Source organism: Bos indicus, chromosome 16 (assembly GCF_029378745.1).
Source record: "Bos indicus isolate NIAB-ARS_2022 breed Sahiwal x Tharparkar chromosome 16, NIAB-ARS_B.indTharparkar_mat_pri_1.0, whole genome shotgun sequence".
In the NCBI taxonomy this organism is placed as follows: Eukaryota; Metazoa; Chordata; class Mammalia; order Artiodactyla; family Bovidae; genus Bos; species Bos indicus.
In genome coordinates this window covers 43,287,670-43,303,977 of record NC_091775.1, presented here as the reverse complement: position 1 = coordinate 43,303,977, position 16,308 = coordinate 43,287,670, and the positions used below count along the sequence as shown (strand labels likewise).

Below are 16,308 nucleotides of genomic sequence, written 5' to 3'. Positions count from 1 at the left end.
AGTGAGTGAAAGTCACTCAGTCGTGTCTAACTCCTTGCGACCCCCATGGACAACACAGTCCCTGGAATTCTCCAGGCCAGCATACTGGAGTGGGTAGCCTCTCCCTTCTCCAGGGGATCTTCCCAACCCAGGCATCGAACCCAGGTCTCCCACATTGGGCACATTCTTTACCAGCTGAGCCACAAGGGAAGCCCAAGAATACTGGAGTGGATAGCCTATTCCTTCTCCAGCGGATCTTCCCAACCCAGGAATAGAACCAGAGTCTCCTGCATTACAGGCGGATTCTTTACCAACTGAGCTATGAGGGAAGCCCATATAGAACTGTAGTCTATATTCTGTGATAAACCATAATGGAAAAGAATATGAAAAAGAATACATATATGTATAACTGAGTCATTCTGTATAAAGCAGAAAATAACACAGCGCTTTAATCAACTATATGTCAATCTAATTTAAAAAAGTGTTTTAGGGGCATTATCTATTTTTAAAGAAACTTTCGGACTGAAGTACAACATACAAGAAAGTATACACTTAATTGTACAGCTTGATAAATTATCACAAAGTGAAGTTACCATTATAACTACCAACCAAACCAAGTAACAGAACACACTGCCAGCACCGCAGAAGCACTCAAGCCTTTTCCCATCACAGCTTCCCTCCTCATCCTCAGAGGTAGCAACTATCTCACTCCTGACCCAACTCGTTAGTTTCACCAGTATTTCTATATAAATACTCGTCATTACATTTACGAGATACATCCACGTTGCTGCATGCCATGGCAGCTTGTCTTTTTTTGCTGAATAGTCACTGTATGAACCCACCACAAGCGAACTATCTTACTGTCGATGGAGGTTTTAGGTTGTCCTCAGTTTGGGGCTACTGACGTTACCACAAACATTCTTGTTTGTGTCTTTGCTCCTATTTCCGTTGGAAACAAACCTTGCAGTAGAACTGCTGGGTTTCAGGGCATGTTTAGCTTCAGAAGCTACTGACAAATGGCCATTGTAAGTGGGAGGGTACAGGAATCTCAGACGCTCCACATGTTTGTAAACACTTGGGATTCAATGTTTCCCCTTTTAGCCATTTTGGCTGCTTTGTAAGTTGCATCTTATAGTTTTAAATTTGAGCTTCCATAATGACTAATGAGCTTGAGCAGTTTTTCATGTGTTGACCAGCCTTTTGGATATAATCTTTTGTGAAATAAGTCCTGTTCACATCTTGCGCCCATCTTTTTAACTGGCTGCTTTTTGTCTGTTTGTTTGACAAGAGTTCTATATATACTCTGGATATAGTACACACAGAGGAATGTACAGGAAATACCTCATTACCTTTACACTCTCTTCATGATGGTTTCCAGTGAAAAGAGATGACTCCCTATATTACATTTGATAAAGTTTTCCTTTATGGTTAGTGTTTTTCAAATCTTCTTTAAGAAATCTTTGCTTATCCCCCAAATGCTGAAAATAATCTCCTATGTTATCTTCTGGAAGTGCTCCTGTTTTCAGATTTATAATGTAAATCTCCAGAACTTGAGGTTTTGGGTGTGGTATGGGGTGAGGGCCAAGAACCTTTATCCCCCACGAGGCTAGGGAGTCGACTCAGCAGAGCTCACTCTTCTGTCATAAACCAAGAGCTCACAAATGTGCGGCTCTATCGCGGGACATTCACACCTGCTCCATTTATCTGCTCGTCTACCCTGTGCCGATACCACATTGACCTAGTCACTGGCTGCAGCTTTAAGATAAATCTTGAACCCTAGTATGGTAATGCCTCCAAATTTATTTTTCTTTTTCAAAAATGCCTCAGCTATTTTTAATCTTTTGCTATATTTAACTTAGTCTTCACAAAAACCCTGCAAAACAAAGTAGTTATAATTTTAACGAACATTTTTTTGGGGGGCCACACTGTACGGCATGAAGGATCCTAGTTTCCCAACCAGAGACTGAACCTGGTCCCCTTGCAGTGGAAGCATGGAATCCTAACCACTGGACCATCAGGGAAGTCAGGAGTAGTTATAGTTTTTATCCCATTTCATAGAGTGGTCAACTCAGAGGTTAAGTTGCCCTGGGGTCATATAACTTATCAAGTGATGAGAGGGGATTAGAACCCAGATTTATCTGATTCTAGACCTAAGACTTAGAAGTCCTTCAGATACTGCTTCCTTAATCCTCAAGCCAGATGAGCCCTCCTGGGCATTTAATATGAATGCATTACAATGTTAAGAAATTCCAATGTTCTAAGCCACCAACTTCCAGTTAAAAATCTTGTTTGGCAACTACAAAGAGCCACTGTTCTGGTGAGACTCAAGAAAACAAAGCAAGAAGTAAAAGCTTCCTGGCTTTCTCCCACAGCCCCTGTCTCTGGAATACAAGGGCCTGGGGGCCCGGTGCCCCTCCACCCCTCCAGCTTTCATTCCAGCCACCACTCCTCTTCCTTCTCGCCCCCCATGCCACTCTTGACTACTTAGATTGTATAAGCCCAGGCTTTTCATACAGCTACACTTTGCCTCAGGATGTTCTCTCCAATCTCTGGCTACTTCTTCCTTAAAAAACAAAACAAAAATAAAAACAAAAACACCACAAACTCTGGGTATCGGGCTGTCCAGAACCTCATCTGGGTTGGGCATTCCCCCCTCTGCTGTGTCCTCCACTCCAGCCTGTCAAAGAGCCCTGCAGTTCAGCCGTCTGTCTCTCCAACTAGCCTGTGAGACACATGAAGCTTCAAATTCCTAAAAGGGGTCAGAGACAGACTTTTTGTGCTAAGCGCTATAATTACATGGTAGCCTCTAAGAGGAGGCCTGAAAGAAATGGTTTCTGCTAAGTCCAGGGTGCACTCGTGGGTGCATGTGTGTGAGCTCAGTTGTGTCCGACTCTTTGAGACTCCATGGACTGTAGCCTGCCAGGCTCCTCTGTCCAAGGGATTTTCCAGGCAAGAATACTGGAATGGATAGCCATTCCCTTCTCTAGGAGATCTTTCAGACCCAGGGATCAAACCCATGTCTCCTGTGTCTCCTGCATTGGCAGGCAGATTCTTTATCACTGTGCCACGTGGGAAGCCCACACCCTAGGTATGAGAGGCAGTTACTAGGAGGCTTAGGGAAGAGGTGGCCATACCTTCTGTGATGCACCTGGGCTTTGTGCTGAAAAAGAAATAGGACTAAGTGGTAGATAGGTCAGGATTAAATGGCCACATGTAGAAAGGCAGCTGTGGCTCATTAGAAGATTTCAGAAGTAAAACATGACCATGAGCACACAATTCAACTAGGAACAAGGCAGGTTCTTCTGAGATGTATTCATTCAACAAACTGAGAGTCTGGCACTGAGGGCAGCTGTCCCTCCCTCACCAGTCAGGAAGCATGGTGTAAGAGCAGGCTGGGGCAGGAATACACTGAAAAACAAGGAGTCTCTCCAATAGGAACATTTTCAAGAAAATGAGATAGGAAGTCCACACACTGGGGTATAAGGAAAGACCACCTCTAGGCCCTTCTGAGCTTTGGATTCCCCAGGCTGCTCAGATACCTCCAGTCCTTGGTGCCAGCCCAAGTGGCACAGCCAAGAATGTAAGATTGATTGATTGGTTGGTTGGTTTTTTTGGCTGTGCCCTGTGGCACGCAGGATCTTAGTTCTCTGACCAGGTATTAAACCCAAGCCCCCTATATTTGGAGCACAGAGTCTTAACCACTGGCCTGCCCGGGAAATCCCCATAAGCTTTATTTTTATAAACATCTTTCCCGGGAGCACCAAGCTGACCCTCTTTCACCACCAGAAAAATGGAGAAGTGGAAAAACTGTACAGTGTCCAACCCAGGTTTTTCATATTTTCTTAATTAATTTCCATTTCTTATGGCCACTTTGTTCACCGAACGGCAAAGAAAGGATTAAAAGCCTCTCAGAGAAGGGAAAACCACTCCAGTCTTCCACATTTGTTCTGGTTTTCTCTACTGGCTTAGCTGTACTCAAAACAAGGACTTATTTTTCCTTCTTTTAGAAATTCAGAATCTAGGACATTTAGGGTTGTGGATGTTTTGGAGAATAGATCTTCTGGCATGGGATATATGCCTAATTAGCTATTTTTCTCAAAGGAGCAGGGCGGGGGAGGGAGAGGATTGAGATTTGGGCAGTTTAGATAATTTAAGAAAATCTTCAAATAAAAAAGCTTCTGTCTCCAACTTTTATGCCTTATGTTAGAAATAAGTTTCCAGAAAAGAGATGTCAGAGAGGAGGTACTCATGCTAAAAGTTCCTACCTTTCCTGGAAAGGATTACTCCACAGGTTGCTAATATGAATGACTTCAGAGTGCCTGAAGAACTACGGACAGAGGTTCCTGACACTGTATAGGAGGCAGGGATGAAGACCATCCCCAAGAAAAAGAAATGCAAAAAGGCAAAATGGTTGTCTGAAGAGGGCTTACAAATAACTGTGAATAGAAGAGAAGCGAAAGGCAAAGGAGAAAAGAAAAGATATACCCATTTGAATGCAGAGTTCCAAAGAACAGCAAGGAGAAATAAGAAAGCCTTCCTCAGCGATCAGTACAAAGAAATAGAGGAAAACAACAGAATGGGAAAGTCTAGAGATCTCTTCCAGAAAATTAGAGATACCAAGGGAACATTTCATGCAAAGATGGGCTCAATAACATGTATAATATCATGTATGAAACAAGTCGCCAGTCCAGGTTCGATGCATGATACTGGATGCTTGGGGCTGGTGCACTGGGACGACCCAGAGGGAGGGTATGGGGAGGGAGGAGGGAGGAGGGTTCAGGATGGGGAACACAGGTATACCTGTGGTGGATTCATTTCGATATTTGGCAAAACTAATATAATATTGTAAAGTTTAAAAATAAAATTTACAAGACACACAAAAAAAATTGAAAAACAAAACAAAACAAAAAAGATGGGCTCAATAAAGGACAGACATGGTATGGACCTAACAGAAGCAGAAGATATTAAGTAGAGGTGCTTAAAAAGAATACACAGAAGAACTATGCAAAAAAGACCTTCACAACCCAGATAATCACAATGGTGTGATCACCAGACTAAAGCCAGACATTCTGGAATGTGAAGTCAAGTGGGCCTTAGGAAGCATCACTATGAACAAAGCTAGTGGAGGTGATGGAATTACAGTTGAGCTATTTCAAATCCTAAAAGATGATGCTGTGAAAGTGCTGCACTCAATATGCCACCAAATTTGGAAAACTCAGCAGTGGCCACAGGACTGGAAAAAGTCAGTTTTCATTCTAATCCCCAAAAAGGCAATGCCAAAGAATGCTTAAACTACTGCACAATTGCATTCATCTCACACACTAGTAAAATAATGCTCAAAATTCTCCAAGCCAGGCTTCAACAGTACGTGAACTGTGAACTTCCAGATGTTCAAGCTGGATTTAGAAAAGGCAGAGGAACCAGAGATCAAATTACCAACATCTTTGCATCATCGAGAAACCAAGAGAGTTCCAGAAAAATATCTACTTCTGCTTTATTGACTACGCCAAAACCTTTGACTGTGTGGACCACAACAAACTGTGGAAAATTCTTAAAGAGATGGGAATACCAGACCACCTGTCCTGCCTCTTGAGAAATCTGTATGCAGGTCAGGAGGCAACAGTTAGAACTGGACATGGAACAACAGACTGGTTCCGAATTGGGAAAGGAGTATGTCAAGGCCGTATATTGTCACCCTGTTTACTTAACTTATATGCAGAATACATCATGAGAAACTCTGGGCTGGATGAAGCACAAGCTGGAATCAAGGTTGCTGGGAGAAATATCAATAACCTCAGATATGCAGATGACACCACCCTATGGCAGAAAGTGAAGAAGAACTAAAGAGCATCTTGATGAAAGTGAAAAAGGAGAGTGAAAACGTTGGCTTAAAACTCAATATTCAGAAAACTAAGATCGTGGAATGTGGTTCCGTCACTTCATGGCAAATAGATGGGGAAACAGTGGAAGACTTTATTTTCTTGGGTTCCAAAATCACTGCAGATGGTGACTGCAGCCATGAAATTAAGACACTTGCTCCTTGGAAGAAAAGCTATGACCAACCTAGACAGCATATTAAAAAGCAGAGACATTACTTTGTCAATAAAGGTCCATCTAGTCAAAGCTATGTTTTTTCCAGTAGTCATGCATGGATGTGAAACTTGGACTATAAAGAAAGCTGAGCACCGAAGAACTGATGCTTTTTGAACTGTGGTGTTGGAGAAGACTCTTGAGAGTCCCTTGGACTGCAAGGAGATCCAACCAGTCCATCTTAAAGGAAATCAGTCCTGAATATTCATTGGAAGGACTGATGCTGAAGCTGAAACTCCAATACTTTGGACACCTGATACAAGGAATTGACTCATTGGGAAAGACCCTGATGCTGGCAAAGATTGAAGGCAGGAGAAGGGGATGACAGAGGATGAGATGGTTGGATGGCATCACCAACTCGATGGACGGGAGTTTGAGTAAACTCCAGGAGTTGGCAATGGACAGGGAGACCTGCACGCTGTGGTCCATGGGGTTGCAAAGAGTCGGACACGACTGAGCGACGGAACTGAACTGATTCATTTTCTACCCAGATATGAAAATCTATTCATAACATTTTTCTGTTTGGGCAGGGGAAGTGGCTACTGGAAAGAATAAACAGAAAGCTGGCCAGAAAGCTGCAAAGCACCTTTCTTCCAGGATGTTCTCTACCAAGATGGCAGGGTCACGTGTGATGCGGCACAGGAGTGTGTGACACATGGTTTGAGCTCAGGGTCGTTTGCTGGGTAGGAGATCATCTTGAAGATGCCAGTGGAGTTTAGCAGACCCTGGTGAACCTGGTGGTCGTGGCCAGGTTCACCACAGTGAAGTGAACACCATGAGCTAAGGCCAGACATATGCCAAGAGAGGGCAGGGGTGGGCTGATGGCGCCAATGCTGAACAAGCCCTTTTGAGCAGAGTGACAACTGCCACAGGGCGCCAGCAGCACCCTCACTCTTAGGCAGGCACAGAAGACAGGCAGTAAGCAAACCAACCCTGATCCACCTGATCCACTCCTCCTTTTTGATTTACTAGGGAAAAAAAAAGTATCTGGTAACTCCAGCTGCCTGAAAAGTAATGACTTTCGGAGAAGCAGAAGCCCTGACTAGAAAAGGGCTCTGGGGGTCACGGCAGTAAGGAGAGCCTGAGGCCAGGCCTCACGCTTGTGTGTGAAGGGCCCACACGGAATAGCCACAGAACATACAACAACTGTACCTGGAAATGACAAGCGTATGTTCCAAAGACAGTTACCATGTACAGAGAGAGGGACCTTTGTTTACATTCTTAGTGAAAAGCTCATTTTAAAGACTTAAAATGTGCTGAAAACCCAGTCTTTTTTCCCATTTGTTTTCAAAGGAGGAATCTCCTTTAAATACAGGACACAAAAGATTACAATATCCCTATTTTCAGGGATATAGATCATATATAATGAATCTGGAAATCATATTCCACAGGAAAAGGGAAATGAGACTCTAGACGTGCATTATTAGGCCATGGGGATTCTTTTCTCTATGTTTTAACTTTCCAGAACCTGGGCTGTGGCTGGGCCTGTGTCTTGATCTGCCTGAAGACCGTGGACATGCGGATGCCCACGCAGGTAACAAGTCCTGTAGGGATCATGCCCTGTGTTTCTGCCCCACTGTCATTGCTGACACACCTGTGCCAAGAGGCTAACACTGACCCTCTCCTTATTGAAGGAGAAAGTATGTAAAAAGACAGACAACTGGGTAAACCCTGTGAGTACAAACTACAAAGTCCTTTTTCACTTCCTAAGAACTTTACTCTATCCTCCTATTTCTAAAGCTTTTTCTAGGTTGGAAATATTCAAATGAGAGATGGCATTAGATCCTAGCCAAAAGAAGGTTTTGTAAAACACTGAATGCTGATCAGAGAAAGGAATAACCAGCCTTGTTAAAAGCACACTCAGAAGGATGCCAAAATAGACTAGAACCGCGTATAAACAGCATGGATTGCATTAACAGGTCTCCCGGGGTGAGTGGAGAGTCTTATCCCCACTCTCTTTGCCTACCTTGTGCTCACCCCGTGATTATGTAACCTTTAGAATGGAATCTGGAAATTCTTCTGACCCTGCCCTGCTCACTGATAGAGCTGAGCCAGTGGCTGGCAGGGGCACAATCTAATAGGCAAAACTGGAAACACACGAACTCAGCCCTCTGGTCTCGGCTCAGAGACTGTGCAGGCAGGGAAAGAAAGACGCGCCCCTGTCTCTCCCCTCCCCTCCTCTGGCCTAAGTTTGCACTGACTTCACTCAACAGGCACCTGACCCTCCCAGATGAGCTGGGAGGGGCTAAAGCGCCATGCTCGGCCATGGTAGGGGTGGAGGTGCAGCAGCAAACAATATTTAAGATGCTCAGTTTGTTGAGCATTCAGACTTGGGAAGAAAAGCTACGGGCTACCCAACTGAGCTGCACTTTCAAAAACGCGAGTTTTGAGAAAGGCTAAGAAAGAGCAAGGAGAGAGAGAACAGCAAACTGGTAAGTCCATCACGAGTGAAAGTCTTAGGTTTTAATCTGCCACAGTTTTGCACACCTCAGCTGGGCATAGCTAGGTTCCCCCGAGGAAGAACCTCCTTCCTCACCCAGGCCCACGAAAGATGCTGAAAAAGACTCTCTCGGCCGTGGCGTGGCTCTGCATTTTCCTCGTGGCCTTTGTCAGCCACCCAGTTTGGCCACAGAAGCCCCCTAAGCGCAAGACCCCAGCAGAGCTCACCGCAGCCACCTGCTGTGAGGAGGCAAAGGCGCTCCAGGCCCAGATCGCCAACCTGAGCAGCCTGCTGAGCGACCTGGGCAAGAAGCAGGAGAGGGACTGGGTCAGCGTGGTCATGCAGGTGATGGAGCTGGAAAGCAGCGCCAAGAGCATGGAGACGCGGCTCACTGAGGCCGAGAGCAAGTACTCCGAGATGAACAACCAGATCGGCATTATGCAGCTGCAGGCAGCGCAGACGGTCACCCAGACCTCGGCAGGTAAGGAGGACGCAGCCTCACGCTGCTCGCCACCTCCCGCTCACACAGCTGAGTGCCTCCCGTCTGCAGCCCTGCTTCTAGGTGATGTGGTCAGAATGCTCCCTGGGGTTGCTCATGGAATTTAGTTTCTTGGGTATGTGCCACCAGCTCTAGTTTCTCTTTTGCAAAGGCTTACAAAGTATTTCTTTTGATTCCTAAGATGCTGTAAATTTACCCAGGTCTCTCTTTACTCCTGCAATGTTTCGGCATACTGAAGGTATGAATCGCCATCCTGGAGCACAGAGAGATCAGGCGGTCTGCCCAGAGTCACACAGCAAGTCTTAGAGCTCACATATTCCCGATTAGTCCATTTCCTTGCCCAGAGCTGACTGGCTGTCCCCTCAGTCCCAAGGAAGGAGGAACAAACACCAAAATCATAACATCTCTAGAAGCAAAGTTTTTACCAAAAACAGTTTTCTTGGGTTCCTGGGATTTAGTGGGCTGGGCAATAATGGAACTTGGTTGTCCTATTGGCCAATCTCACTCTTCTCATTGGCTCAGAATTAAGTGCACAGACACTGCCCAGGGCATCTAAGGAGTCCTTTGTGTTTAAAAAGGACTGGTTCCTCAAGGTTCCTCAATTCTACATTTCTATTTTTTTTCCCCCACAATCTCAAAATTGTCCCTAGTCATACAGGAAAACGAAATGCTGAAATTTGCATTTTTTAGTAGGCCCAAAGTAAGATATGTTTACTACTCTTTTCTTTTGCAAAACAATTCTTAGTTTCTACTTAGCTTGGCTCAGACAGGCCAGGTGAATTCGTTTAGACAGAAATTTGGTTTTCTGAAAATATCTGCAAATTATTAGTTACGAGGAGCAGAGTCAATAGATATGTCACTTCTTACTGATACAAGAACAGAGTAAGTCACTGGTAATCCTTAGTTCAAATGAAGAAAAAGTTTTAACTGGAAATTAAGCCTAAAAATTTTGTGTAAATCACTTTCTCAGTATGTACTTCCTGACTCTCAGCTTGGGACAAGAAAGGTATTTTCAGGTCATTTTTCAGACAAGTGAGTCCTGATTTGGGTCTGTGAGACGAAACAGATATGCAGGTGACCAGGGAAGGTAGAGGAACCTGACCTGAACCACCTCCAAACAGGTCAAGGAGCTTCTTGGGCGTCAACTGCAGCTCCCTTGCCGGGCCTCATCCTTCTACTGCCCAGGCCCTCATTCCTTACTTCCCTTCTCTACTAGCAGATGTGGGGGCACCTTTACATTCTGTAAGGAGTTAGCCCCTTGGAGAGAGCAGTAACAGGAAGTGAAGAACTCTGATGGCGAAGACAAGGGTCTCCCATTTCCCCTCTGCAAAGCACTCTGCCTCAAACAATTCCCACCATGGAAGAGTCACCATCTGCAACCGTGTCCTCTTCTTGAAGGCTGAGTGCAGTGATCACCAAAAAAAGAACTCCCAGACAGAGAGGCAGGGAGCATCTTCTGGCCAGGCGAGGGTTTCTGCTTTCTGATCCTATTTGGAAAGGCTGTCCCTTCCACAGTGCTCTCTGATATTCAGAACAGGAGACACAATCCCTCGTAAGGCACTAGCCCCCAGGGCAACTGAGGAAACATTAAAATCAACCAGAGGGAGAAAGCCAGCCTGCCCAAAGCTCTCATTTCCTTGTTTTAATAACAGTGCCAGGAGAAGGCCTGCAGGGGTTCCTTAGACTGTTTGCATTTTCATTTGTCGAGCAGTGTTGAATTAAGGTGGAGAAGATAAAATTATAAATCTTTGCTAATAAGGGATCTGGTAAGCAGTAGCCATTACCTCTGAAAAACAACAAAACAAACAAACAGAGAAACAATAAAACCAAACCCTCTGAGATTCTCATGACTTTTCTGGGAATAGAGGTCTGCTGTCCCAGAAGCTGAATCCATTAAACAGTAGCATCTGTTAGTGGCCCTCACGCATTATAAAGACTCCAGAATTCATACCCTAGAACCACAGCAGGATAATTTACTTCAGCACAAACCTTAAGCATATTTGTACTGCTGTGTAACTCAGGTGAAGGGCTTCCCTACCTCTCAGCCCTACCACCATTCAGGCCAACACATACCTATTCCAGATCTCCTGATATCCATGTCTCCCAAGTCTGGACACTGGCAGCAATGAACACTCCTATGAATTTTGTGGCAGAAGGAAGTCTCCCTTTTAAACTTTCAGTGTAGATGCAGCAGGGGTGCGGCCAGCCCTGGAGCCTGGGCCTGGATGCTCACCCTGTGGCTCACTCCTGCAGATGCCATCTACGACTGCTCATCCCTCTACCAGAAGAACTACCGCATCTCTGGAGTATATAAGCTTCCTCCTGACGACTTCTTGGGCAGCCCTGAACTGGAGGTGAGGCCGTCGCAGCCCACTGCCTGGGTTGTCAGCTCTTCTCTACCTACTCAAAGGCTGGGGACAGCAGGGCTAGTCAGTCTAAAGAGCGGGAAACTCAAGACAGGGACGCAAGCACACCAAATACCAGAGAGCGATCTAAACACTCCATTTACAGGGGGAAAAAGTCCAGCCATCTGTTTGGCTCCTTCAAATCACTACCAACCAAATACTAATCCTTCTGATGTGGTTAGATCACGTTCTCACCACAACCTACGTGCTGTGAAGTCTCGCCACGGCCTACGGCAGTTACTCTTTGGGGAGGAGAAACAGAGAACATGTAGGGAGCATGTCAGAGGACCTGGATGCTTTCCCTTCAAACTACGTGCACTTGCTCTCATCCTCAATTCTGATCTTTCTCAGCAAATCACCAGCCTGCCCAGCTTGCCAATACTGGGGAGAATTGCTACCTAGTGAGCCAGTGGCTGTGGAAGGGCATATGTCCATCAACTCTGGGGGCAAGAGGTGAGAAGCCGTGCTCAGGCTTGTCGCCTGTCTCGGCGGGTCCTGACCAGGGCGTCCCCTCCGTTCCAGGTGTTCTGTGACATGGAGACTTCAGGCGGCGGCTGGACCATCATTCAGAGACGGAAGAGTGGCCTCGTCTCCTTCTACCGGGACTGGAAGCAGTACAAGCAGGGCTTTGGCAGCATCCGTGGGGACTTCTGGCTGGGGAATGACCACATCCACCGGCTCTCCAGGCGGCCCACCCGGCTGCGTGTGGAGATGCAGGTGAGCACAAGGCGCAGTCCCCAGGACTGGACCAGGGCTGCCACGCCCAACTCTGCACAACTCCGGGGTGTCATTCCTACTCCTTTCCACCATCGGCTGGGATACTTGCTATGATGGTTTTCTTGCAGGTTGTAGGACAGTTGAGGAAGAATAGGTTTTTTTTTTTACCCCTGTATTTTTCATAAAAGTGAGACTGCAGGTACAGGAGAGGCCAGACTCAGGCCAGAGCAGAGGAATCCAATAGTCAGCTGGGCTGAAAGACTGTTCCCTGCCCTGGCCTGGGATATAAGGACCTCTGCAAGCAAACCTTATTGATGTCAGTTAGTGATCTTCCTTAAAGGCCCTGAAGCGTCACTATATTCTCAAGTTACTCTTATGACACCTCAGAGTAGGATACAGCAAAACTCAGGTCTATACTTCACAGACAGCGGAAGAGAGAATGAAGGGGAAGAGAAAGAGAGACTAATCAAGCCATATGGGGACTCAGGAGGAAGTGTGATCTAGGATTCTTGCTGTCCGATTCCCAGGTTAGTGTGTTAAACTAGAGACAGACAAGTAAAGTCTTGCTACGTTCCCTGCAGTAAGAAGACATATGGCTGCAGCTAGAGAGAGAGAAGAGGGGCAGGGTGGTATGACAGGAGGCCCTGCCAGTTTTTCTAAGGCTCTGCCTCCCCTGACAGGACTGGGAGGGCAACATGCGCTACGCCGAGTACAGCCACTTTGTTCTGGGCAATGAACTGAACAGCTATCGCCTCTTCCTGGGGAACTACAGCGGCGACGTGGGGAATGACGCCCTCATCTATCACAACAACACAGCCTTCAGCACCAAGGACAAGGACAACGACAACTGCTTGGACAAGTGTGCCCAGCTCCGCAAAGGTGAGAGTCGGGGTCTGGAGCGGGGAGTTCAGAGGCAGGGCCACAGTCCTGGTGGAGGAGAAAGTGGATTTATAGCTGCACAGTCAGTTTTCTGGCTTTGTACTCCTTTGTGACACTGACCCTAATGGCTTCAGTACATCCCTGCTGCCCAGGGTGTCAGTGGTCTCTGAGGACACCAGAGGACTGACTGTTTCCCATCGCAGGTGGATACTGGTACAACTGCTGCACAGACTCCAACCTCAATGGCGTCTACTATCGCCTCGGGGAGCACAACAAGCACCTGGATGGCATCACCTGGTATGGCTGGCACGGCTCCAGTTACTCCCTCAAACGAGTGGAGATGAAAATCCGCCCGGAAGACTTCCAGCCGTAGAAAGGGGCCTGCTCTGGAGGAGGACTGGAGAAACCAGAGGCTGGGAAAAGGGCAGAGGAGAGGGAGGGAGTCTAGAAAGGGGAGGGACGGGAAGTGGCCCATCATCTTCAAGGAGAGGGTGGTCTCTTAGGAGAACAGGTGCTGAGAATGTTAAAGTAAGTGGGAGGAAGTATTCAAATGCACCAGGTCCAAACACACACTTCTCAGGGGGTTGGCCTGAGGGGGCTCCCTGCCTGTGATCCCTGACGTAGCAGCAGCTTCTCTTTTCCACACAATTTTTCTGTGGAGGAAAAACAATTGTGAGTTCATTTTAGCCATTTTGCCTGAGGCCGAGGTGATGTGAGGGCAGAAAATGAACCATATTGCTTTGATTCTCTTGGGTGTTAGAGAAAGGAGTGAAGGGGGTGGTGGGGGCGAGGGGTTTCTATTTTTAAACCCAATGAAATTACCTTCAGTCTACACACTTTTTTTTAAAAAAAAGACAAAAATTGTTCGGCTGGAGGTGAATGGACCCAAGTTGGAATTGACCGGAGGAAGCTCCAGGGTTCTGGGCCTTGCACTGGTCTCTGAGCACCTCCCCTGCTCAGCCTGGATCAGGCACAGCACTGAGAGGCAGGGAGTAAGCCCAGTGCTGGCAGGAGCTCAGCTGGAGGGGAAGATAAGTCCCTGTGGACACTCGCACAAAATTGACTTAAAATTTTCTCAGTCAATACAGATACATCTATTTTTATTTACTTTATGAGAAAAGGGATCAAAAAGCTTCCTCTTTTATCTCATCTATAAAAAAATGGCTGAAACAGGAAAGTAAATGGCACCATGGTTAATAAATAATTCATGCTGCATATAAATAAGCATTTTGCTTTGTAAAAATAAAATACTGTAGTTTGTTTTCAACATTCAGTTTTTTTCTTCCTTCCACAATAAACTCTTTTAAATCTTGTTCCTTTTAAAATGATTACTATTACCACTGAGGGCATGGTGAAAAGTTTTAAGTGAAAAATCAGAGTGAGCTATGAGAAAGAGACTCTGGGTGTGCTGCAGTCTTCAGGGATACCCAGGGAGGAGCAGGAAGCTGAAGACAGAAAAGCAAGGGAGAGAAAGGGCAGCAGGAGCTGGACGAGGTCAGACTCTGGTCTACCCACCTGACCCCCCCAGAGGCTGGGGCCATTGCCTGGATTCAAAATATTCTGCAAAGCAACACTCCTACTTTCTACCTGAGCAAACTTACATACACAGAGGGAAAAAAATATCTTTAGTCATCACAGATGTCAAATAATTTTGACCTTCAGGAAGTAATTTTTCTTTCCCAAAAAGAACTATTCCCTTGAACCAGTCAGGGTAAGGTAAGCATAATTCTCTAAGTGACTATTTTCTAATGTACCTAGGGTCCTTTGATTGTTGGGAACCCACTTGACCTTAAAAACAAGATCATCAGGATTTTCAAAGAAGTAAAGTGAGTAGAGAATAAGTATATTGAAGCAGGGCTTCCTATGGGACAGGCAGTCAGACAGAAACTTCTTGAAGCAGGCAAGGGATCTGAGATGCTCAGAAGCGGGCACAGTGCTGCTTGGAGAGAGGAGAAAATGATTAGAAGGAGATGAAGAGAAGGAAGAGCACAAGATGATTGGGGTAGAAGTAGCTAGTAATTCTCTCTCATAAACTATATACCCCACAACTAAAGAAAACGGAGGCTCTAGGCAACAAGAACTAAAATAAGTAAGTGGGACTACCTCAAACTAAAAAGCTTCTGCACAGCAAGGGAAACAATAAAAAAACTGAAAATCTACAAAATAGGAGAAGAATATCTGTAAACCATAATCCCTGGGTTAATGTTTAAAATATATAAAGAACTTACATGACTGAATAGCAAAAAAGCAAATAATCCAGTTTAAAAATGGGCAAAGGACCTAAACAGTTCATTTTTCCAAAGAAGACATTCAAACGGCCAATGGGTACATGACCAAGCACTCAACGTCACTAATCACTGGGGAAATGCAAAGCATAACCACAGTGAGATACCAACTCACATCTGGGAAGATGATCATTATTAAAAAGACAAAAGATAATAAGTGCTGGCAAGGAACTGGAGAAAAGGGAACTGTTGGTGGGAATGTAAACTGGTATAACCACTATACCAGTCTGGCAGTTTCTCAAGAAATTGAAAACAGAACTACCATGTGATCCAGCAATTTTTCAGTTCTGGGTTCATATTCAAAGAAAACAAAAATCACTGTCTTGAAGAGATATCTGCACTCCCATGTCCACTGCGGTATTATCCACAATAGCTAAGAGATGGAAACAGCCCCAAATGTACTTTAGGCTCTCCTAGTGGCTCCGAGGTAAAGAATCCACCTGTCAATGCAGGAGACATGGGTTCAATTCCTGATCCAAGAAGATCGCACATGCCTCAGAGCAACTAAGCCCATGTATCACAACTATTGAGCCAGTGCTCTAGAGCCTGGGAGCCACAACTACTGAAGCCCGTGCACCCTAGAGTCTGAGCTCTGCAATAAGAGAAGCCACTGCAATGAGAAGTCTGCGCACCGCCATGTAGAATAGTCCCAGCTTGCCACAATTGGAGAAAAGCCCGCACAGCAACAAAAACCCAGCACAGCCAAAAACAAATAAATAAATAGCACGTGTGTGTGTAAATATATACACACATATATAATATAAACAATGGACTATTATTCAGCCACAAAGAAAGAAATTCTTCCATTTGTGACAACATGGATGAATCTGGAGGGTATTATGCTAAGTAAAATAAGACAGAGAAAGACAAATAACATATAGTATCACACATGCAAAGTCATGTTTTTAAAAGTGATTTCATAAAAATAGAGACTAGAATGGTTGTTGTCAGGGGACAGGAGAATGGGAAAATGTGGAGATATAGGTCAAAGGGCACAAACTTTCAGTTATAAGA

At 45.5% G+C, this 16,308-nt stretch overlaps 2 protein-coding genes across 2 annotated transcripts in view; one reads left to right on the top strand and one right to left on the bottom strand.

The window, feature by feature from the left end:
- Positions 1–16,308, bottom strand: part of MTOR (mechanistic target of rapamycin kinase) — a 123,672-nt gene that overhangs the window by 54,499 nt on the left and 52,865 nt on the right. The gene's annotated exons all lie outside the window — the stretch shown is intronic.
- ANGPTL7 (angiopoietin like 7) lies at positions 7,958–14,321 on the top strand. Its single transcript, XM_019976330.2, has 5 exons — positions 7,958–8,990; positions 11,262–11,362; positions 11,936–12,130; positions 12,811–13,009; positions 13,213–14,321. The coding sequence occupies exons 1-5, from the start codon at positions 8,621–8,623 to the stop codon at positions 13,380–13,382; spliced, it is 1,035 nt and encodes a 344-aa protein (XP_019831889.1). The 5' UTR covers positions 7,958–8,620; the 3' UTR covers positions 13,383–14,321.

Excerpts from the sequence above, each read along its gene's own strand:
- ANGPTL7 (XM_019976330.2), top strand. The coding sequence starts at position 8,621 with ATGCTGAAAAAGACTCTCTCGGCCGTGGCGTGGCTCTGCATTTTCCTC. Across the intron at positions 11,363-11,935 it reads TGGGCAGCCCTGAACTGGAG|GTGTTCTGTGACATGGAGAC; the intron begins GTGAGGCCGTCG and ends CCTCCGTTCCAG. Across the intron at positions 12,131-12,810 it reads GGCTGCGTGTGGAGATGCAG|GACTGGGAGGGCAACATGCG; the intron begins GTGAGCACAAGG and ends CTCCCCTGACAG.